This window comes from Nycticebus coucang, chromosome 10 (assembly GCF_027406575.1).
Source record: "Nycticebus coucang isolate mNycCou1 chromosome 10, mNycCou1.pri, whole genome shotgun sequence".
Lineage (NCBI taxonomy): Eukaryota > Metazoa > Chordata > Mammalia > Primates > Lorisidae > Nycticebus > Nycticebus coucang.
The window spans coordinates 50,724,534-50,748,589 of record NC_069789.1 but is presented as its reverse complement, the minus strand read 5'-3'; the positions used below and the strand labels follow the sequence as shown (position 1 = coordinate 50,748,589).

Genomic DNA, 24,056 nt, shown 5'->3' with positions numbered 1-24,056 from the left:
AGGCATCTGCTGGGGGCTCTTTGAATTTATCCTCTACAGATAAGGGAGTGTTACTCTCCTTATAAAGTATCAGAACCTTGCAATAGTATAGTGTGGGATCAAAGTTCTCTATCTTAAAGATGTTAATATTCTTTATATGTTGGTTATTTATGCAAGCTGCTTTTCTATTTTTGTTTTCTTCCCTTACAAACTTAATAAAAATATACGAGTTTCATCTGCTTTTTACTACCACTTGTTCTCTGACCCTTTCCAATCAAGTTTATGCACCATAAACCATTCCCATTCTACCACTGAAATCTATCTTAGGATCATTTATGAACAAGTTGCAAGGTCTCATGCCTCCCTTTTCGTTTTTATCTCCCTTGACTATTCAGTAATGTTTAACACTGTTAACCATTTCTTTTCCTTTTTCTATTTTTTTTTTTTTTTTAGAGAGAGAGTCTTACTTTATTGCCCGCAGTTGAGTGCTGTGGCATCATAACTCATGAAATCTCCAACTCCTGGGCTTAGGCGATTCTCTTGTCTCAGCCTCCCGAGTAACTGGGACTACAGGTGCCTGCCACAATGCCTGGCTATTTTTGTTGTTGTTGCAGTTTGGCCAGGGCCGGGTTCGAAACCACCACCCTCGGTATATGGGGCCGGCGCCCTACCCACTGAGCCACAGGCACTGCCACAACACTGTTAACCATTTCTTCCTTCTTGGAATTCCTTTTCCTTTACTTTTTGTGACACTGGACTTTACTTTTGATTGAATGCTTATTAGCCTTTAAGTCAAACCATGAATGTAAGACTTTGATCCTCCAAACCACATTACTCTTTAGGAAACTTCTAAAACTTTGCTTGTAATTACTTTAAAAATACTCAAAGAATGAAGGAATAAAATTTATTCAGTCACTTATATTCATACTTCATTCTACACATTACTACTATACTTATAGGCAACTATTTTTTTTTTTTTTTTTTTTTTGAGACAGAGTCTCAAGCTGTCACCCTGGGTAGAGTGCCGTGACATCACAGCAACCTTAAACTCTTCGGCTCAAGTGATTCTATTGCCTCACCTCCCGAGTAGCTGGGACTACAGGCACCCAGCACAATACCAGGCTATTGTGTTGTTGTTGTTGTTATTGCAGTTGTCATTGTTGTTTTAGCTGTCCTGGGCCGGGTTCAAACCCACCAGGCTCGGTGCATGTGGCCAGCACCCTAGCCACTAAGCTATGAGTGCCACCCTTTTATAGATTTTTTTTTTTAAGGAATTTTATTTTAAGCTTTAACTTCCTACCTTGGTTATTCACTTGATTTGTGACATAGTAAAAATTTGCACTCATGGATTGACAAATTGTGCTAGCCATTACTACTTTTATGTCTTAAACACATTAGATATATGGGTCCAACCTGAATTATTCTATACCCAAAGTAGTTACTGTTCCTCTTTTTGCATTCTGTCTTAGTGAATAGTGCCACATACACTCAGTTACTCAAGCCAGTAATTGATTCTCCCTAATTCTCCACAATAAAATGTTTACAAAGAGGTCTTAATTTTGTTTCCAAGATTCTTTTCTGTTGTTGTTGTTGCAGTTTGGCTGGGGCTGGGTTCTAACCCACCACCCTCTGTATATGGGGCTGGTGCCTACTGAGCCACAGGTGCTGCCCCCAAGATAACTTTTTTAACCCATCTTTACTGTCATCATCATTCCATTATTCCTGCTGTTTCAATAAAAGTTTTTTTCATTGTTTAAGATTTCTTGATAGATTGTTGAATTAATTTATACCCTTTCACTCCAGTCTCTTCTCCTATATTACTAAAGGAAGTATCTTTGTTTCTTGCTTTTTTTTTTTATCTGTTTTTTATTTACTTTCTTTTTTGAGACGGTCTCACTATGTCACCCTTAGTAGAGTGCTAAGCTCACAGCAACCTCAAACTCTTGGGCTCAAGCCATTCTCTTGCCTCAGCCTCCCAAGCAGCTGGGACTACAGGTGCCCACCACAACACCCGCTATTTTTTTGGTTGTAGTTGTCATTGTTTAGCAGGTCCTGGCCAGGTTCGAACCCGCCAGCCTGGGTGTATTTGGTGTAACCATTGAGTGTGGGTTCTGAGCCTTTTTTTTTTTTTAATATTGGACCAGAGTATCACTTTGTTGCCCTTGGTAGAGTGTCATGACGTCATAGCTTACAGCAGGCTCAAGTGATTCTCTTGCCTCAGCCTCCCAAGTAGCTGGGACTACAGGTGCCCGCCACATTGCCCAGCTATTTTTTCTTTCTTTCTTTTTTTTTTTAAATTAAATCATAGCAGCGTATATTAATGTAATCATGGGGGCACCATACCCTGGTTTTGTATACAATTTGAAATATTTTCATCAAACTGGTTAACATAGCTTTCCTGGCATTTTCTTAGTTACTGTGTTAAGACATTTATATTCTACATTTAGTAAGTTTCACATGTACCCTTGTAAGATGCACTGTGTGCCCAGCTGTTTTTAGGTCTTGCTCTGGCTTAGGCTGGTCTCAAACCTGTGAGCGTAGGCAGTCCACCTGATTGGGCCTCCCAGAGTACTAGGCTTATAGGCTTGAGCCACTGTGCCCAGCCCTGGAAGTATCTTTCTAGAAGGCAAATATGGTCAAGTTACTCCTTTACTTAGAAATGCTTTAAATTTTCTTCAGTCTTAGGCAAAATTCAAATTCTTTTCTCTGGCTCCAAGCTAACTTCTGCCCTTGCCTTAGGGATTTTCTGTCTTTGTAAATGCTATTCTGCCTGGAATACATTTTTTCTTCCCAACCTTGTCTGCCAAGTTATTTCTTGCTAATATTTTGAAGTCAGTTTAGGTGTTATTTCCCCTGGAACACTTCCCCTAAATTTCCCCACCTGTCCACAATACACATACAAGCATACTGCTCTTATTCTCTTTTCTCTCCAAGTCTATTATAGGTGTTCTGGTGTTTTTGTGCTTCTGTGTGTATTTATCTCCTCACTAATCTATGAAATCCTTGAGAATTGAGACTTTACACTTTATGTCTGTATATCTATCTAACATAGCCAATTAACTGCCCTTGAATCATCCCAGATTTATGCATTTTGGCTGTGTTTGTAAGATCTTTAGTGAAAAAAAAGTTCAGAAATCACTTTATAAATATTTGGTTATCTATCCTAGGGGAAAAAACCAACCCCAGCAAAAAAAGTAAACAAATAATTTTAGCCGTCTGTATTCTAAATAAAGACTAATAATATTGTAGTAAAAAGCAGTTAAAAAATTGGTATGGTTTGAATTCAGGTTCTACCTCCAACATTTGTGGCCTTAGGAAAGGTTCTTAACTATTCTGTACCTTACGTTCCTCATTTGTAATGATTATAATAGACATAGGGTCAGTCTGCTATAACATTTTTTTAAAACATTAATTTGTACTAAGGCAATTTATATATATATATATATATATATATATACATACACACACACACACTAGGAAACAATTTTGTGTTTATGTATGTCTTTTGTCAGCAAAAATGGTACCCAGCTGAAGTCAGGTGCATGCACATGTCCCAAACATGTACCAGCCCCCACAATTCATTATGAGTTATGAACTACATATAGCTGGTATTCAGACTCCTGCTCTAATTTCAAATAACCCTTCTACCTCTTGATAGTTCACAAGCTGCAACCAGTTTGACACCCACTTTCATAAGAAACCTTAAGGTCTTTTTCAAGGCTAAGTATACTACCATCTTCATTGTAGCATTTATAGATTTCTTTTTTTTTCATTTATAGATTTTTTAACCATTTAGAATGTATAGAACTGTGCTCCCATTTTTGTTAAGTGCCTATTCTCTTATGTGTTACTGATGAAGTTTCTGAGGGTTATGTTCCAATCTCCTTTTCCCTGTAAGCCTTGTGGGTTTTGTTTTTTTTTTTAATTTTTTTGAAACACAGTCTCATTACGTTGCCCTTGGTAGAATGCTGTGGTGTCATAGCTCAGAGCAACCTCAAACTCTTGGGCTCAAGTGATTCTCCTGCCTCAGCCTCCCAAATAGCTGGGACTACAGGCACCCACCAAAACACCGGCTGTTTTTTTGTTATAGTTGTCATTGTTCTTTGGCAGGCCTGGGCCGGGTTCAAACCTGCCAGCCCCAGTGGCAGCTGGGACGCCAGCTGCTGAGCTACAGGTGCCCACCCAGCCCTGTGGTTTTTATTGGGGATTTTGCATAGTGTAGTAACTTTTAAGAATGTATTTGTCATGTTACAGCAGAACCGATTGTACTTATTCACAAATGAGAATTGATTTATTACAAATAAAACCCTGAGAATGATGTTTATACATAATAAACACCTAGTAAATATTGGTCTCCATTGTTGTTATTATTGGAATAATTGTTATTTGGTCAAAACGTTATGGTAATAAGGTATATTTCTATAAATATATTTATTTAATTCCTATTTATGCCAGTTATCTTTGGTTATAAGAGCCATTATTAGTAAAAGATGTTCAGAGAGTCTAATTTATGATATTCAAAGATATTCAAAGTCTATTAATTCGTTAGGTGTGTATATTGATGTGTTTATTAGTTGAATGAGTAGTGTATCTCACCACTAAATATAATATGTATGTCTACTGTCCTCAAATAAAGTTTAAGCAAATTTTAGAATACGTCATTTCCATTTATTGGGTGCACACTCAAATTTACCTAAGTATATGATTACATTCACATTTTGGGTTATTTTATTGAAGGTTCAGAATGCTAAGCAAGTAAACAGTGCCCTTAAACAGAAAATGGAAGGTGGAATTGAAGAATTCAAACCTCCTGAGGTAGGTTTTTAAAGAATACATGCAATTAAATATAGTGAAACCCTGTTCTCTGAAGTATTATTCACTGTTCAAGTACTATTTTGGATGTACATGTTGGTAGTACTTTGAAGGTTTCATAATAAAGATAATTTTTTATGTCTCTGTTTTTTCATTTAGATAGTTGATCTTTTGAGAGTTGCCTAATGGTTTTGTATTTAAGGTAAATTATTTCTTTCCTGCTCTCAGCAGTTCATATCAAGCAAAGTAATTTGAGAAAATAGCTATCAGAGTAGGCACAGTGTATGTGATACCAGAAGCTCTTTGATGAGCAAGTCAGTGCATTTCTGGGTCTACGGTAATGTTTGCTCAAACCCCTTTCTTGCCTGTGTGAGTTGCTAATAAGAAAGAAAAATACCACAAGAACAGGAGTTTAACAAACTTTAGTTTGTCTTTTGGCTCAGATTTCCAATTAGGGTATTATTACGTAAACTTGCATTCTTGTACTTATATCTCTGGGGAAAAAAATCTAAAAATGAGGTATAGATTGATCATTTTCTCAAGTCTTGTTTATATTTCAGGTGCAATCTAAAGATGTTTTTGATATTTGTGGTAATTATAGGAGTACTTAAATGTCCTTAAGATCCAATAAGTGTTCTTATAGAAGTTTCTATTTATAAAATCTTTTCCCTCTCTCTCTCTTTTTTAAGACTCCTATGTTTTACTTTATATCCTGAATTTGCCTGTGTATCTGATAATCAAAGAATCTTATTTTTTTAATTTTTATTTATTTTATTTATTAAATCATAGCTGTGTACATTAATGAAATCATGGGGCACCATACACTGGTTTTATATACCATTTGATATATTTTCATCACACTGGTTAACATAGCCTTCCTGGCATTTTCTTAGTTATTGTTAAGACATTTATATTCTACATTTAGTAAGTTTCACAAGTACCCTTGTGATACGCACCGTAGGTGTGATCCCACCAATCACCCTCCGTCTGCCTATCCTCCGCCTTTCCCTCCCCTCCCTCTCCCTCTTTCCCTCCCCTCCCTCTCCCCCTTCCCCATATTCTTAGGTTATAACTGGGTAAATAATCTTCTTTGATCTTAATGGGACTCCTCTATTCCCACACCCCAAATCACAGGTTGACTGAAATAGCTACAGATGAAATATACGTGAGGGGTTGGGGAGGAGTCAGAGAGTAGTACTTCAGAAATACAATGCAACATAGGTCGTCTTAATCATTAGAAATCATAATCTTTCAGAAAGGAAGACTTATTATGAGGAAAATTATTTTTGTTTGCTTTTTTGAATAAACTTTTTGAAGAACATTAGGAGAATGAAAAACATATTATAAACTGGTGTCTCATGCCAAACCCGCAGGTCAACTGATGAGGTAAACTGATAAACATGCTAGTAACATTTATTTAAGGTCATTATAATACAAAAAAGAACACCTTTTTTTTTGTTGTATTATTGCAACAAAAATTATTTTAAATTTTATATGAAAGCATTTTAATTTTATATTTAATCATGTATTAAAAAACAAGCAAAAATGTTAAAATTAAATTAAAATTAAAACAAGCAAAAATGTTAGATTTATAATCTAAAAAAATCAGATATTAAAAATGCAAATAGCATAGCAAACTTTATGCTAATAAGTTTTTTTTTTTTTTTTTGGTAGAGACAGAGTTTCACTTTATGGCCCTAGGTAGAGTGCCGTGGCATCACACAGCTCACAGCAACCTCCAACTCCTGGGCTTAAGCGATTCTCTTGCCTCAGCCTCCCAAGTAGCTGGGACTACAGGCGTATGCTAATAAGTTTTAATATTAAAATATAGAAATTCCTAGGAAAATGTCTTCCTAAAACTGTCTGAGGAGGGCTTTTTTTTTTTTGGCAGTTTTTGGCTGGGCCAGGTTTGAACCCGCCACTTCTGGTATATGGGGTTGGCGCCCTACTCCTTGAGTTACAGGTGCCGCCCCAAAAATTGTCTGAAAAGAAAGAAAAGCTGAATCATATATCATCATTACATAAAATAAAGGAATAATTTGACATTTTTCTCTTATAAGGAAACACCAGACCAAGACAATTTTAAAGAAAAAGCCTCCAGCTAATGGGCACAATGTAAGGGAACATATTGGCACATCTCCTTGTTGTGGGGCACAACAACAGGGACTTTACCTCACAAATGCAAAAATAGTAACCTGTAGTTTGAACCTTCATATTAATCTGAATTTTCAAGGAATGGGTAATTATAATATCATATTTTTCATGAGACCACAGGACAAGTTCACTCATTTACATTATGTAAAGAAAAACATGAAAGTACAGTAGCAGTTTATAACTTTGCTCTGTGCTACCTCATTTGATCTTTACATAAATTCATATAAGTACTTGAAGTAGATACTACTGTTTTGCATGAGAAAACTAGGACTCAAAGAGGTTAACTGACTTGTTCATGATCACAGAAGTAGTAAGTAATGAAATTCTGGCTATATCATAGATCTTAAGAGTCCCGGATTGTAGGGGTTGTATGTGTATATCATGCTGCCTGTTACTTTTTGGATATTTTCAAATGATAGTAAAATTGTTATTAGATTCTCAGCTCTTACATACAGTTACTGATTAGAAATTATAAAAACATTTATTATATCTTTTAGTTTATTGTAAAAATAATGAAAAAATAAAATTACCACAATTTTAGCTTTGTACATTCTATACATTGAAGTTTGAATTTTACTTTGGGGGTGATTTATAGAATTCATATGATTTGAAGAAATATATATATGTTTTATCATCTAGAAAGTCCCCAGGATATATTTATCGTATTACTCCTGTTGCTTTTGAGAGAAGGGCAACTTGATTGTCATTCAAAATACTAAATTAACAATCATAGTAAAGACCTTAAGAAATCATGTAATCCATCCCTTTACCTTTAGGTTAGACTATACCTAATCGAAAAATATTATTAACCCTTGGAATAATTAAAATAGACCATTAAATGAAATAACTTTACTGGCAGTAAACAGTTAACGAAAGTGCTTATTAATTTGGTTGTATTCATTATTTTCATTTAGAGAAAAATTTGGTGGAGAAAGTCTGTTCACTTTCACGTATTTATTGATTGCCTATTTCATGTGAGGCACTGTGTTGAGCCCTGTGGGTAGTGTATGTGGGAAGCGAGAAGCACATAAAAAATGAGGACAAGCTGAGGTGATTCCACCTTAGATGTTATAAGGAAAACTGATGAAAGTTATGTGATAGATTTTTAAGCACCTGTACAAGAAAATAGATAAACATTGTTCATTCTGGCTAAGTGATTAGAGGAGACTTCCTTACAGACAGGATGTTTCAGCTGAGGTTCAAAGTGGGATATTTGCACATTTGGAAAGGGCAGAGGGAATAATATGAGCAGTGGTTTGGTGTTGAACAGTATATTCAAATAGGTATTGCCTGAACAGTTCTTATTTGGTCATTTATTGTGCTAATTGCTAGAGAGAATTGAATGGAAGTGTGGAAACAGCTCTTTCTCAAGAAGTACCGCATATTATCTGCTTAAGAATCTCAGACTCTTGGGCTAAAGCGATTCTCTTGCCTCAGCCTCCTGAGTAGCTGGGACCACAGGCGCCTACTACAACACCCAGCCAATGTTTCCGTTACAGTTGTTGTTGTTTAGCAGGCCTGGGCTGGCTCAAACCCGCCACCTTCGGTGTATGTGGCTGGTGCCCTACTCACTGAGCTACGGGCGCCGAGCTACCATCTATGGATATTTCCATGCAAAGTTGGTGATGTCCCTTCATTATGGATATTGGATGGAATTTTCAGCATTGGGTAGAAAGTTTATGTTGGTGACCTTTTCCAACACTTCCGACTCAGATAATTTGACTCTATCACTGGTAAAAATGAGAAAGACTTAAAGATAAATTAATTTATCTGGGAAAGGATGAAGTAAAAATGCTGAATTTCCTAAGGATGTCATAGATTGTTTTAAAAGGTTCTTTGGAACCTTTCATATTATTCTTACATATTTTATTTTATATTATAGTTTTTTTTTTTTTTGAGATGGAGTTTCACTTTGTCAACCTGGGTAGAGTGCCTTGGCGTCATAGCTTACAGCAACGTCAAACTCCTGGGCTCAAGGGATTCACTTGCTCCACCTCCCAAGTAGATGGGACTACAGGTGCCTGCCACACACCCAGCTATTTTTTAGAGATGGGGTCTCGCTCTTGCTCAGGCTGGTCTTGAACTTGTGAGCTCAGGCAATCCACCTACCTTGGCCTCCCACAGTGCTAGGATTATAGGTGTGAGCCACTGCATCTAGCTATAAAATTATTTTTAAAACAGCATTTTAGACTAGGATTTCTATGGAAGAATATGCTCTGTTAACTATCTAGCTAACTACAACTACCACATAGTTTTAGGTTCCTAGATTATATTCCGGTTGTCTTTTTTTCAAAATTAAATAAATCTCAAACAGTTTTCTTGGTTTTAAAAGGCAATATAAAAGTTAATAAATTAAAGAAATCCTATATGTTTCAAATATTTGCCCCTGTTTTTCCTTCAAATCCCCCTTCCACTAATTCGATTTTGTTACTTGTAAACCATCTAATCATATAGTTTCAACTGTTCCTTCTGCACTTTTACACTAAAGCTGCTGCTTAAAGTTTAACATTGGCACTAATGATGACATGCTACAACTTTCGACTTCTGATTCCCCTTACCTTTTTTTGCATTCTTGATACAGATGTCTACCCCTTCTTTTTCTTCTTCCTTCAGTTTTGAGAAGTTATGTTCTCTTTTGTAACTAGGTTGTTCTGTTCTTAGCTGTAATTTTACTTTCTGTCCATAAATATAGGTATTCTCCAAATTTTTATCTTCAGTTATCTCTCCTCTCCTGGAGATACACAGTCTTATCATTTAACTATACTAAAGGTGTGTACCTTTAAATGACACAAATTCATCCATAGCATCCATAGATACTCAGCCAAATAAAGAGGTGGGGGGAATGTTTAATAATAGCAAATGTGGTAGTGCTTACAATTCTGCCTAAACTCCATTTATTGACTATATGCCCCCAAAGGAGAAGTCATAAACTTAGAACTGGTAATCCACTATTTCTTTAACTAGCCTTCGCTTCCACATACTTACTATGTGAGTATCTCTAAACTGAGGGAAATTCTAGCAAGTTAGTAAGTAAACACCCAGTATCCTAAATTGAGGCTGATCTTCATCTGGGGTTTGACCCTAAACTAGTGGTCCATTCCAGTGCCAAAGAAATATTTGGCTGTGTGGATATAAATAGACACTTTGTGCCTTTCTCTGGTTACCTTTGTAAAGACATTTCAAGTTTAATTTTGAAAAAACCCAGCTTTTAGGCTAGGTGCAGTGGCTCATGCCTATAATCCTAGCACTCTGGGAGGCTGAGGCAGGTGGATTGTTTGAGCTCAGGAATTCAAGACCAGCCTGAGCAAGAGCAAAACCCTGTCTCTTGCTATGTTTCTGTTACTCCACTTTTGGGGGGAACATAATGATTAAATTTCTGGTTTTTCCTCTATCTCTTTTTTCTTTTTACTTTTTTAGTTTGGTTCATTCTTTTATTGTTGCTTCTGTGTGTCCCTCGTTATTTTTCCTCTTCTTCCTCTTTTCCTTTCCCCTGTGCCCTTTGCTTCATCATCAGTATCTGAATTGTAAGGATCATTTACTATCTTCTGTGTGGCTTGCTTTGCTACCCTGTATTAAAACAGAATATCTGGAACACAGTGGTTTATGTTCAGGGTTTTCTTTACTTATACCTTTCTTTTTCTCATAGATTTTATTTTTAACTTTGAATTTTTGTTTTATTCTTTCTTCTGAATACTTATACCTCTTCACTCATGGTGAGAAAGCTGGTATCATACAAAACTTCTGTATACCACGTACTCTAAAAACTCCTACTGCTAAGACCTGGGGTGAGGTAAGACTTAAACACCGCTTCTCAAAGGAAGCTTCTCAAAGGAGCTTTCTGTTTTGCCCAGCATATCCAGGTATTACACCATGCCACTTGATTTTAGCAGTTCCTTCTATAAACCTCTGCAAGCTGGTGTAATTATTTCTATCATTCTATTTACTGTAAAGGTCCTTGATTTACTATTCAATGGGTACACACTAGTGAAATCTGATTTAGGTATTTGATATTGTGACAGTAACATGATAAAAAAAAAAAGCCCTACATTTAATGATTTTTTTAAACAAAGATTTTGGGAAGAACGTTAGGAAGTTTTGGAAGAAAAAAATCTATTCTCATCAAACTCACTTTCTACATCAGGAATTTAAAGAAATATTTTAGGACTTAGGCTTGCTCTATAGTCCTGTGCTAAGTTATACCACTGTTTTAGGGGGAATTAGGATAGGTTAATCTAAATATGAAGGAAAGAAATTTTAGAGTCATAGATCCTGTCTAAAGAAAATAAGGTCTCTTAAATGTTTAAAACAAGGGGAAAATTACTACCTGCAATATGTGATAGGAACATTTTAGTCAGAAAATGGGAGATTAATAGATTTTCTCAGGTTTTAATATCTAACAGGGACATAAATGCAAATGTTGTTTATTCTCCCAAATTGATGTATATCCCTTTCTTTATCATTCTGTGTGGTTAAAAGGTAACTCATAATATATTTTTTAATCCTTCTAAAAATGGAGTCTTCAATAATCAGTAATCTCATGTCTGTGATTTTGGTGAAAAGTTTAAAGAAATGAGCACTTTGGAAAAATGTCTGTCTTCATATCCTCATTAGGAAACTTCTCTTTAATTTTGTAGTCAAATCAGAAAATTAATGCCCGTTGGACCACAGAGGAGCAGCTTCTAGCAGTGCAAGGTATATTAAAAATAAGCAGTTATTATTGTTAATAATTTTTTAATTTGTCATGAAAGGTTACTACTGTAGTTCTTCCCTTCCTGTAGAAATGGATCATGAAAGGGCTCTTGTGTACACCACAAAGTCCTGGTGACCAAGAACCCTGTGTTGTATTTATGGATGTGACATCCTGAGTCTATGTGCATTTTGGGTCCTGAACAGCACATAAGGCATTCTTAGCACTAAATACTGGATGGCGGTGATAAGCTTTCTCTGCTTCTGCTTCAGTATTCCTGCAGTTGGTTCATTCTTATTATAGAGCATTTGTTGATACCTCATAGTTGATAGTTAAAAGCATAAACAAATGATATGTTTCTGGTTTCTCTAATTCTGTATTAGAATATATCTCTATTTGATAAATGTCAGGTATTGTAAATATTAACTATATGCTTAATTTTCAGTGTATCATACCAAGAGATGTACCACTGAATGCTTAGAAACCTGACTTTAAATGTATATATTTTTAAAAAGAGACTTTAGAGACATATCAAAAAATACACACATAAATGCATGTTTTAAATGCACTATTTATGAGACTGTTTTGTTAAATTATATGGCAGAAGACTTTTTGTGTTTTGAATACCCATGGGCAAATTTGAAACATTATAAACTTGGATTTTCTAATGTTATATTACTTAAAGAAGGACAGATTGTTCTTTTATTCGGTGTTACGGATTTTTTTTCTTTCTTCAAGTTAAACTATCTGCAGGACTGATTGTGTAACTTAAAGTTTGGTCAACATTTCTTTATTCCTGGCTGAGTCCTCCGTCTTTGTGTTGGATACTAACATCTTTCTATCTAGGTTAAGTAGTATGAGAGAGTAGGGCCCCAGTGAAATGTATAAGCATACCTTTTAAAATATTTCCAAAGTGAGACTCTGTCTCAAAAAAATTAAAGTATTTTTAAATATTCATCACAGAACATATTCAATACAAAAATGCTGAGCAAGCATCATTCAAACATGGAAATAATGTAATTAAAAATTAACTGAGAGATGACTGCAGTTTGGATGAGAGTAAGGACCAGCCAGCCAGCGTGATTGGACGATGTTACAGGAGGGTGCCAGCAGGAAGATGTCAGCCTTCCCCTTGGCCTATACACCATAACAGTCACTATGAGACAGGGAGGTGGGTGCCCATTGAGCACATTTGTAATTGTAAAACTTAAGTTTCTGAGTCAGAACAGGTTTGTTTATAATGTTCTATAAAAGCTGTTTTAAAGTTCGAATCTCATGATTTAAACATTTGTGTACAGTGAAAATGCTGCAGTGAGCATTGTCAGTGGCTTCAGTTCATTTAGAATATAGCTCTCTAGCATAGTTGTCTTGAATGGGCATTGCTTTTATTCTTATAGGCCTATATGTCCCTCCATCATAGTATTTAGCCTACCAAGGAGTGAATGCTGGTTTCCAGTATTCATTTCCTTAAAGGTTAGTATATTAACTCTCTACTCAAATATAAGAAGTTATCCCAGTGAAAGGAGTTCTGAAGAGAATCTACTAGGAAAAGTCTGGGCTAATGTTTATCTGTACAGCACTCATTATTTGACAGTGCTCTACAGAACTACTTTAAATGCTAAGAGTCCATTGAATCTTCTGGGTGGGTCGGATATTACACAAAGCTGCTTCAAAAGAAGGGCAATGGGTAAGATTTGCATATATCTTAGCTTATAAATATTCAAATTTAAAAATGAAGTATTAATACATATAACCAAAGATTTCCCTCTGTACTGAAATATATTCAGTATTCTACTTTTGCACTACTTTTTATTTAAAAAGTAACCCTTTCAATAAATTACGCTAATGCAGCAGTTTGTATGGATGTCCCTGTGAATGTTCTTAGGATTTCAAAGGTACTGTCTTAGTCATGTGTTAATGGTATTAATGTCTCTGCTTTTATGTATTTTGGCACTTTGGGATTTTTGTTTTTCTTTTGGATATTTTGTTGTGATTATTACCTGAAATAAAAAGTATAAGGCTATTTATGTCCAAAATAGTTACTTTAGAGAGAATTAAAACGTGCCATTTTGTCTCATGTCCCCATATATTTATGTAATGCTCACAAGTGTGCCTTATAAAGTATAATCATATAGTAATGTCACCTAGACTTTAGCCTTAGTGTGATTAAGGTACATAATTGTGGTGTCTGTTTTAACATGTATACTTTGCTATCCAGAAGTACTTATCAGTTTTTGTTTTTCTTCTTCTGTTTTTTTAATCTTCATTTATAGTCAACCTTTACGTGCATTACTCCAATGGCCATTTCAGTTTTACAAAGTAATAATAAATTATATTTTGATATTAATATGTTTTAATTTGTGCAGCACTTGATATTCAAGACATTTTACACATGTATTTTGATTAGACACTCATTTGTTAAATAAATGTTTTATCTTGCTCAGAGTAGACTATTATAGTGACCTGGAAAAAGAAATACTGACTCGAGGACCACTAATAAGATTTATAGCCTTACTATTAAATAAACATTGTTTTGGGTTTTTTACCCCCACTCCAGAGACAGTCTCACTGAGTCGCCCTAGGGTTGATTGCCATGGCGTCTTAACTCACAGCAACCTCAAACTCTTGGGCTCAAGTGATTCTCTTGCTGTAGCCTCCCGAGTAGCTGCCACAATGCCCGGCTATTTTTTTAGGGATGAGGTATCGTTCTTGCTCAGGCTGCTCTCAAACTCCTGAGCTCAAGCAGTCCATCCACCTCAGCCTCCCAGAGTGCTGGGATTACAGGCTGGAGCCACCATGCTAAGGCCTCTAAATAAACGTTGTTGTTACTCTTTCAAAACCAAACATAAGATCATTTCCTTTCCTGGAGCTTACATATTTTATTTTCTACCTTTCCTGTCCCACCCACTTAACTGTTGATCATTTAAATAAGTTTTCCTTCCTTTTTTCCTTAATTGAAAGGGGGGAAATCATGCTTACATCAAATATGTATCAGTCTATACTTTTGTAATCTGTCACCATATTATGTTAATTTTAGTTCTGCCTATGTTATAATTTTAATAATATTCTTCAGTTGTCCCAGGAGGGGGTATCATTAATGCTGCTAATTTAATCCTCTTAAAATATTTGCTAAGAAAAAGGTACTTTTACAATTTCTGTCATCTGTTTCAAGTCTTAAGAATCTAAATTTTCTGGGCGGCGCCTGTGGCTCAAGGAGTAGGGCGCTGGTCCCATATGCCGGAGGTGGCGGGTTCAAACCCAGCCCTGGCCAAAAACCACAAAAAAAAAAAAAAAAAAAAAAAAAAAAGAATCTAAATTTTCTATTATAAAAAATCAGTTAACAGTGAGACCAATTATGGTCTTCACATATTTATGTTAATGATGAAATATTTGTGTTTGTACCTTATGTTGTATTTATTTTTTTCTAACCTATAATGCTTTTAGAAATTACCCTAGGCTCGGCGCCTGTAGCACAGTGGTTAGGGTGCCAGCCACATACACCGAGGCTGGAGGGTTTGAACTCTGCCTGAGCCAGCTAAACAATGACAACAAAAATAGCTGGGCAATGTAGGGGGCGTTTGTAGTCCCAGCTACTTGGGAGGCTGAGGCAAAAAGAATTGCTTAAGCCCAAGAGTTTGAGGTTTCTGTGAGTTGTGACGCCACAGCACTCTACCGAGGGTGACATAATAAGACTGTGTCTCAAAAAAAGAAATTAACCTAAAATCAAACTTGGTATTCATATGATACATAATACTTATCTAGCAAGACTAAAGAAAGGAATTGGATTCAGGTATATCTTTTTTCCATGTAAAATGAAATAATTGTTAGTTATTTTCAAAACACATTTACAAGATTTAAATGACAGTACAAAACATATGTTAAAGTGTGTAAAGGACAGCAGAAGCATGTATATAATATTTGCCATTTTAACTTTAGGTAACTTCTTAAATATATTTAATTCCTAGTCATTAATGCTAAAAAAAAAAAAAAACACGATCCTCAACTAAAATTTTTATGCTATTTTAGGAAGAACTAAAAAAAACTTTCTTCAGGGCGGCGCCTGTGGCTCAGTCGGTAAGGCGCCGGCCCCATATACCGAGGGTGGCGGGTTCAAGCCCAGCCCCGGCCAAACTGCAAACCAAAAAATGGCCGGGCGTTGTGGCGGGCGCCTGTAGTCCCAGCTGCTCGGGAGGCTGAGGCAGGAGAATCGCTTAAGCCCAGGAGTTGGAGGTTGCTGTGAGCTGTGTGAGGCCACAGCACTCTACCGAGGGCCATAAAGTGAGACTCTGTCTCTACAAAAAAAAAAATAAAATAAAAAAAAAAAATAAAAAAAAAAACTTTCTTCAATTTTATCAAGATGTCAACCTTAATTTTTAGTTACTTTTTCATACTACTGCCTTCTCATTTAAAGCAGAAAAAGACAGAACTGTGTTCAAGTAGGTTGTGCTTACAGTAAAAGTTACCTTCTCTTCCTATAGTTCGTATATTTCTTTTTAAGAGAAATTAAGTTTTAAGTCTAAAAATTGTCTTCTTTCTAATTTTCTCTCATACAAAAAAAAAAACCAGAATGGTTCATAAAGGAAAAAAAGTATATTTGGTAGGTTATAAAAATACAAAGATGGTAAATCCAGTACATGACTAATCAAAAGGAAGTGGAAATAAGAGATTCTTAACCTTTTCATCTGAGAAGCCTACTTTTGTTTTAGAGAATTTTTTCTATCATACCAATAAGAATGGAGGTTCAGAAGTATGATTGTCAGCCTTTTGGTGCACTTTAGATAATTGATGATTCAAAATGATTCTAGCATTTCAGTAATGGAATTTAACTTCAGTAATGGAATTTAACAAGGAATAGCTGGGAAGGCAAGATCAAGAAAGGATAGACTTTGGAAAGAGTATATGTGATTTGACTTTTAGCCCTCCCATATATGCATTAATCACTTTTCTACTGCTATTGGTGTCTTTTATACCTTACGAAATACTGAATTTTTGAAGTAATTTATCGGAGATGGAATGAAATACATGTTTCTGAATGGTTTGAGTTTAAAATGTATTATTTTAAGTACACACTCACTTTAAGAAATTATGCTAATGAAATTAGGAAAAAAATCCTCTGGAATTTCACTACACATTATTGTTAATGTTTTCTTTTTTTTTTTTTTAAGTCTAAGATAAAATTTTAAAAATCATTTCTTTTTTTTTTTTTTTTTTTTTTTTTTTGAGGCAGAGTCTCACTATGTTGCCCTCCTTAGAGTTCTGTGGCATCACAGCTTACAGCAACCTCAAACTCTTGGGCTTAAGCTATTCTCTTGCCTCAGCTTCCAAGTAGCTGGAACTATAGGCACCCACCACAAGGACCAGGTATTTTTTTGTTGCAGTTGTCATTGTTGCTTAGCTGGCCTGGACCAGGTTCGAACCCACCAACCTCAGTGTATGTGGCCAGCGCCTTAACCACAGTGCTACGGGCACTGAGCCTAAAAATAATTTCTTAAACATATCAAAATTAGCTGTCGATGCCATCCCTTCTAGCTTAAACAAAAAATTGATTTTATTTTCAGAATTGAGAGATCTGGGAAATTTCACACCTGGGAAATTTATTTTTTGCCTCTTTTCAGAGTTCTCTAAAAGTATTTATTCATTCCACTAACCTTTGCAAACTGACCTCTTTTTAGCAACAGTGCTTTAAATGTATCTAAGCCTTTTACATCTTTAGGAAAAGAAGGATTGATGGAGTCATTAAATCTAACTCCTTTCCTGAGAAAGCAATTGGATTGCCTTGTTTATTATAAACTATAAGAAAATAATGGACTTCTCTCCCCCTCAGGGATTGACCTAAGGTAGCTCTATGTCAGAGGTTGTTCAAGTTATTTATTCCTCATCTCTGCCCCTGTTAGTTGTCCTAGAAGCCTAGCTGGGAATGCTGAAGAAGCAGTCCCATTTAAGTCTGTTAGTGTTTCAGTAGAGTTTGCCTGTTTGTTGGCCACAGTATAGAACTTGAGAATTCCATCTTCTAACTAAAACATGCTAATGAGCTATGTCATTGGACGTGTGAAGGTAATAAAGAAGTCAGCCATATATGCCTCTTGTGGTTAGGGGAAGAAAAATAGAATGAAACCTTATAGGGAGGAAAATTCATGTTTTCTAAGCACTTCCTATGTACTCAACATAGGACACTATTTCCCAATCCTTTTCCCATATACAACAAAAATTTGGAATTTGTCATAACACACTAGGACAAGCAGATAAAGCTGTTCTTGTCCAGAGGAGACTGCCAAGAAGCCCCAGCTATTTCAGACCCTGTCTAGCCATCCTGTAGCCTGAAGGAATTAATACACAAGTATCTGGGCATACTTAATTCTCAGGACACTGATTGGTAACCCCAGTCAAGCTATAGAAGTCTGCAGTGTGATCTGAGCCCTAAGGTTTTAGACTAGCATGTATGAGTTAATGAACAAAACTGGGAGACTTGGGAAAAGTATTTGATACTCAAAGTTTCTAGAAAAACTAAAGCTCTTACAGGAAGTAGATTTGAATTTTGCAAAGCTGGTTAAACTTTCAGAATTTTGCAAATGTGATGATACTGGTGACAAGGTAAAGTCCACTGAGAAAGGAAAAATTAAAATTACTCTCAAAAGACGAGTCAGAAGAAGGAGGGACAGTCGCATAATGGAATTAGACTTGGAAACAACTTACAATTTTGGAATATATTTTACAAAACAAATAGGTATTCTGAGGGTTATGATACTCCTAGACTTGGAGTCAAAATTTAGTCTTAATGTGACTTCTTGCTAGGAATACAATCTAATCCTAGACTTAAGATTTTTATTTCTAAACTCATGTAGGTTTGGGCATTGCTAAAGTGTACATTAAATATCTCTTATGAAAATTAGTATGCTGGCAGAATACTATGTTAGTGCAACACTCTCAGATTTAGGATTTAGAAATGGCACAAAAACTCAGCCTTTTAAAAGTTCTTGTTTTAAGTAATATAATGGAGGAGTACTTGAATGTGTGACAGCAGCTCCTGCTATGAAATAACCTTGGATTCTTATTGCCAAATACATCTTTGGTAGTAGAATCTAGTAACCATTAGAATTCATACTTAACTGTAGAGGACAAATTGGAAGTCAATCATAGATTTAATTAGAATATAAATTCATTTATATTGATAAAACATTATAAACAATGCCTGTCACTAATTACTTTATTGTCATGCGTATGTCTTTCCCTTTGAGAACAGAGCAAATGATCATGGCTTACAAACCCAAGACACTACATTAAAAATGGGATATAGTTATGGGATAATAACATCAGACTTCCTGCTCAAAATGCTCTAAGATAAAGGAATTCCTTTCAGAATCAAGCCCCGCTGGTTTAATGTAGCTAGAGATGATTATTGCTAATTATCAGTTTAAAATAAGAGTAGAATTTTAAAGGAGAATTCTGTTATATTATGATCATGGTGCTTTAAGATAATCGAATATTTCATATCAATTGATACCAATAAGAATATGTCTAGCATGCCTGCTGGGTATTAACATATCTATGTACTATTTTCTTATCTGTGATTATGTACAGATGGCTGTTTTCTGACATTTTAAAGAGCAGTTATCAAATTATAAAATCAAAATTTTTGTCAACTTTTAAGTTTTGAGCTAAGTGCATCTCTTTCTAGAGTGAATCTGTGAACTTGTTTTAGTATCCCTTAAGAAGGGATTATTATCCATAAATTATTATCCATTTAAAATTCTGTAGCCTAATTGGCCATCTCAACTTCATAAATCAATTATTATCCTTCATTATAATGAAACTTCCTTAACGAAAAGTTAGGTTCTCAAATAACATATACAACCCTTCTTAATTTTAAGGTTGTAATGAAGAGTGCAAGGGTTATTTAAATAGTCATTTCTATTACTTCATTATTTAACTAAAATCCTTCATACTTACAATCTTGAGAACTATTAAATGAGTTAAAATCCAGTGGACTCAGAAAAATACCTTTTCTTTTTTTAATGCATCAGCTTTTGATGATTCTTCTGCTTTTATACCTATTAATATGTTTATCTTACATCATTTCTATTTGTTGGTACCCTGGTGGGATAGGCAAGCATTCGTGTTGAAGTTAGTATTAAGACCAAAAATTATATTGCTTTTCTTAATGGGGGAACCCTGCTGCTCACTCAGTCCATTGAGGGGATAAGTCTGATGGTTCATTCCCATCCAGTTTTTGTTTACAAACGATGTTGCTCAAATTTAGGTGACTGGCTACTAGGGAAATAAATGAATGTGGAATTGAGGATGGAACAAAGAATTCAATGCTTTACAATAAATGGACTATATTTGAGAGTTCAAGAGAGGATTGGAGAAAATAACTGAGTATGTAAAAAATGGTAAGTTTCTGATTGTTCAGTTGAAGGCAAGTGGCTGGCTCGATGAAATGACATAATTGATAGTTTTCATCTGTGACCCTGATATCTTAGCCTCTATCTCAGAATTGAGAAATGACCAGAGTTTATCAGAAAGGATTTTCATTGCTGGTATCTTTTGTGTGTGCATGATGTATAGTACACACAGCTCTCCTTATTGATCCTTCACAGGTGTATTATTTACTTTGCCTTCCAGGTGTCCGCAAATATGGTAAAGATTTTCAAGCTATTGCAGATGTAATTGGCAACAAGACTGTTGGCCAAGTGAAGAACTTCTTTGTAAACTACAGGCGTCGGTTTAACTTAGAGGAGGTATTGCAGGAGTGGGAAGCAGAACAAGGAACCCAGGCTTCTAATGGTGATGCTTCTACTTTAGGGGAGGAGACAAAAAGTGCTTCTAATGTGCCATCAGGGAAGAGCACTGATGAAGAAGAGGAGGTGTGTTTGTGTATGGAATTTGAGCTAATATGAGTTGAGGAAGCACCATTTTGTGTGGTGTTCTGTAAGGTTAATTTGTCAGAGGGCTAGCTGAATGAGCATGAAAGGCTGACAATACACTTACTCAGTGGTGCATCTCTTGTGACTCTTCAGTCATAATGACATGCTAAGTTCTGATCCTAGAAGAATGGAGAGTGTATTGTTCTTTCATAGTCTTATTTTTATTTCCAGTGTTAAGCTGTTTACAAATAAAGATGCCTGTTTGGTAGCCTCATTGGTTTTTGATTTTTTGTTTTTGTTTTCTTTAAAATAAAAGAAGCTTGTGCTTCCAATAAACACTGGTGTTATGTTTTTGTTTTGTTTTGATTTGCTTTGTTTTTTTCTGTGACAGGCCAAACTATTTTGTATTAAATTCATTAGGACTTACATCTCATACGTGTATTTTTGTTTCCTCACCTCTAGGCACAGACCCCACAGGCTCCGCGGACTCTGGGTCCTTCACCTCCTGCCCCATCATCCACTCCAACACCAACAGCCCCCATTGCCACTCTGAACCAGCCTCCACCACTTCTTCGTCCAACTCTGCCTGCTGCCCCTGCTCTTCACCGGCAGCCTCCACCACTCCAGCAGCAGGCTCGGTTCATCCAGCCCCGGCCAACTTTAAATCAGCCTCCACCACCTCTCATTCGCCCTGCTAATTCTATGCCACCCCGTCTAAACCCAAGACCAGTGTTGTCCACGGTTGGTGGTCAACAGCCACCATCACTTATTGGAATTCAGACAGATTCACAGTCCTCTCTGCACTAAAAATTAAATTGGACAGAGCTGCAGTAACTTTCACCCCATCACTATACCAATGCTCATCTGACTGATGCAAAAGAGGAAAACATAATCCTTCCTAGATACTGAGGCTGCGAACTAGTTCTGTGGCAGTGGACTAGTATAAGTGGATGTCTAAGAAATTTTTCAGTTCCCTATACAATAAAAAGCCTCTAATTAGCCTCCTCACTAGAATATACATTCAGTAATGTGATCTCATAAAAGAAAAAAAAAAATAAGTATTCTATATACCAAGGAGTTTTTTTGGTTGTTTTTACTGTATTTATTTTATTGAGGCTTTTTGTATTCTTGCCTCTTTGTAGTCAAGGCTCTTAGTACAAGAATATTGACTTAAGAATTGTGAAAACTTAAGTTTCTTAAGTTAAGGATGTTTGGCTTTTTTTCTTTAATTTAATTTTTTAAAAACATTTTCCTATGTTAGGAGTGCAAGAATAAATAGCCTGCATTTCAAATTTTGATGTATGTCCATTTTATGCATATTTAAGAAATTATAGCTACATATCCCTTTTTTCAAAAAATGTTGCTTTTTTTCTAAAGGAATTTTAATGTATTCCTTTAAAAGAAAGCAATTTAATCAATTGCAAAGCAATTATATGAAACCACAAAGAATGTACTGAACCTACTAACCCTTTAGCATACAGTTTAGGGTCCTGGTGTGAAGTCCTTGTTTATAGGTCACTGACCTGTCATCTATCAGTAATGAGAGGATTAGAATAATTTTACATATAAATGAGGACTTGATTTGTTGAAATGTAACATCTTTAAGTTTCTTGAAAATGAAGTTAATTTCAAAAAAAAAATTTATGTTTCTAAATGCTATCAGCTTTTAACTATTAATAGTAGTTGCCTACACTTGGGGACTTTAGAAAAAATTATATTTTGTCAGTTATGTAGAGATGGTGGTAATGGATGCATTTATTTACAAATACCCTTTTTGTGTTTATGAACTTAAAATTGCCCATTTCTCAATAATATGGTCTGCATTTGACATGAAGGATGTTTTCTTGATAAATCTCTATTGTACTATTTGGATACATTTGTGTATTCCTTGCAGCCAACCTGTACTCGTGGGATTGGTTTAGGGTTAAATCATCAACATTATTTCATAAAAATAAATACAAGAATTCATCCTGTGTTATCTAAAAATGTATCAGTATATTGTCACAATTGTGCTGTTAACTAAAAATGCTGAGACCACCCTTTTTATAAAGAAACAAAAGGACATTTCAAGACTTCTTAATTCAACACATAATCATTAAGCACTTACAAAGAATATTTTACAAGTGATAATATTTCAATGTGTTACTAATATTTTTGATAACAATGATTTCATATTGGAATCATAATTTGTGCAAAGGGACAGATCACTTAGAATGCTATATACTAGTGGAATATAAAGCTAAATGTTTGCACATTCACATTCTTAACACATTTAGAGCTACTTCATGAAATAACATCTAAAGCCCTAATTTATGTTTTGAAAGGTCATGTATTCCCAAAATATAAGAAAAATAGTCCCTTCCATTGGCTCTGCACCATTAAAGAGCTATACATTTAAATTTATTAATTTTAATTTTTACCTTTGACCACTTTCCCTAAAAACCCTAAGTTCTGTCATAAACTCTTTTCCAGCTTGAGTCCTTTTTCTCATTGGATCATCATAAATAGTTTTTCCTCTGGATTATAACCAGATAAAATTTAACTGATTAAAAGTTCTTAATATTCAAGAATGTATACTTATTTTTTTTTCTTTAAAAGCCACGGGTGACAGATATATCTTAAAAGAAAATATCTAAAGCATTTTTTTAAAGCACTTAGATTGTCTTGCATATGTGCATACTATATCTTTACAGTTTTTATTGTCTTGTCTCTTGTCAATAGACCTTCAGTACATAGTATGTGAGATGTCAAGTTGGTCAGCACCAGCATCTGTCCAGCTGTTCATGTTGTGATTCATATAAAATCTGTTCTATCCCAGACCTGGGCCAAGGTGCTGCATCTGAGGGATGTGCTGTAATTTGATTTACATACATTAGAGCACACAGTAGAAAAATCTTAGCTTCATTAGTAATATGACACATGTATATAGTGAGATGTCTTTATTGTGTGCTTTGCATATTTTGTAAATATTTTGCACGTCTTTATTTTTCTTTTCGTTTAAGCAGTGTTTGGCCTGGAAGAGTGATATGCTTGCTGCTTAATCAAAGGATTAAAGATTTAAAGATGTCTATGTCTTCTATTTTTATATAATGTCATGTTGTTATGAGAAACTTAGGACCTCTTCACTGTGAAATGCTAAGTACTGATTTTTATAAAAAAGCAAAACCTAGAAATCTTTTAATGACCATTTTCATTAATTTCAGGATTGTCCTTTTTGAAAAATCTACATCAATGTGTTTTTAAAATTACATAACTAAAAATAAATCACACTTGTGGATACATCTGATAAAAATTAATGAAAAAATATTTTTTCTCTGATTTAGTTCTAATGTAAAGGTTAAAGTTATGATCAAAACTTGTTCTCAATAAGCTTACAATTAAGTGAGTAAATAGAATATAAAAGATGAAAAAATAACAGAATTTTGTCTTAATACGGGCCTACGTTCTTGTTAGGGATAGAAGTAGACAGCAAGCCAAGAAGGTGACAGCCACTTCTAAAAATGTTGCAAGTACAGTCATATGTCACTGAACGATGGGGTATAGTCTGAGAGATGCATTGT

General features: G+C 35.2%; 1 protein-coding gene across 5 annotated transcripts in view; it reads left to right on the top strand.

Annotated features, from left to right (window-relative positions):
• The window catches only part of RCOR3 (REST corepressor 3), a 60,560-nt gene extending 36,996 nt beyond the window's left edge, over nt 1-23,564 (top strand). For 3 of the 5 annotated variants that reach the window (XM_053605244.1, XM_053605243.1, XM_053605247.1), the window contains 4 exons: nt 4,717-4,794; nt 11,580-11,637; nt 20,255-20,496; nt 20,959-23,564. In XM_053605244.1, the coding sequence (XP_053461219.1) occupies nt 4,717-4,794; nt 11,580-11,637; nt 20,255-20,496; nt 20,959-21,303 (723 nt within the window). In that variant the 3' untranslated portion in view covers nt 21,304-23,564. The remainder of the gene's footprint in view (nt 1-4,716; nt 4,795-11,579; nt 11,638-20,254; nt 20,497-20,958) is intronic. The other 2 variants (XM_053605246.1, XM_053605245.1) reach the window with 1 other exon arrangement.
• Nucleotides 23,565-24,056: the final 492 nt, after the last annotated feature.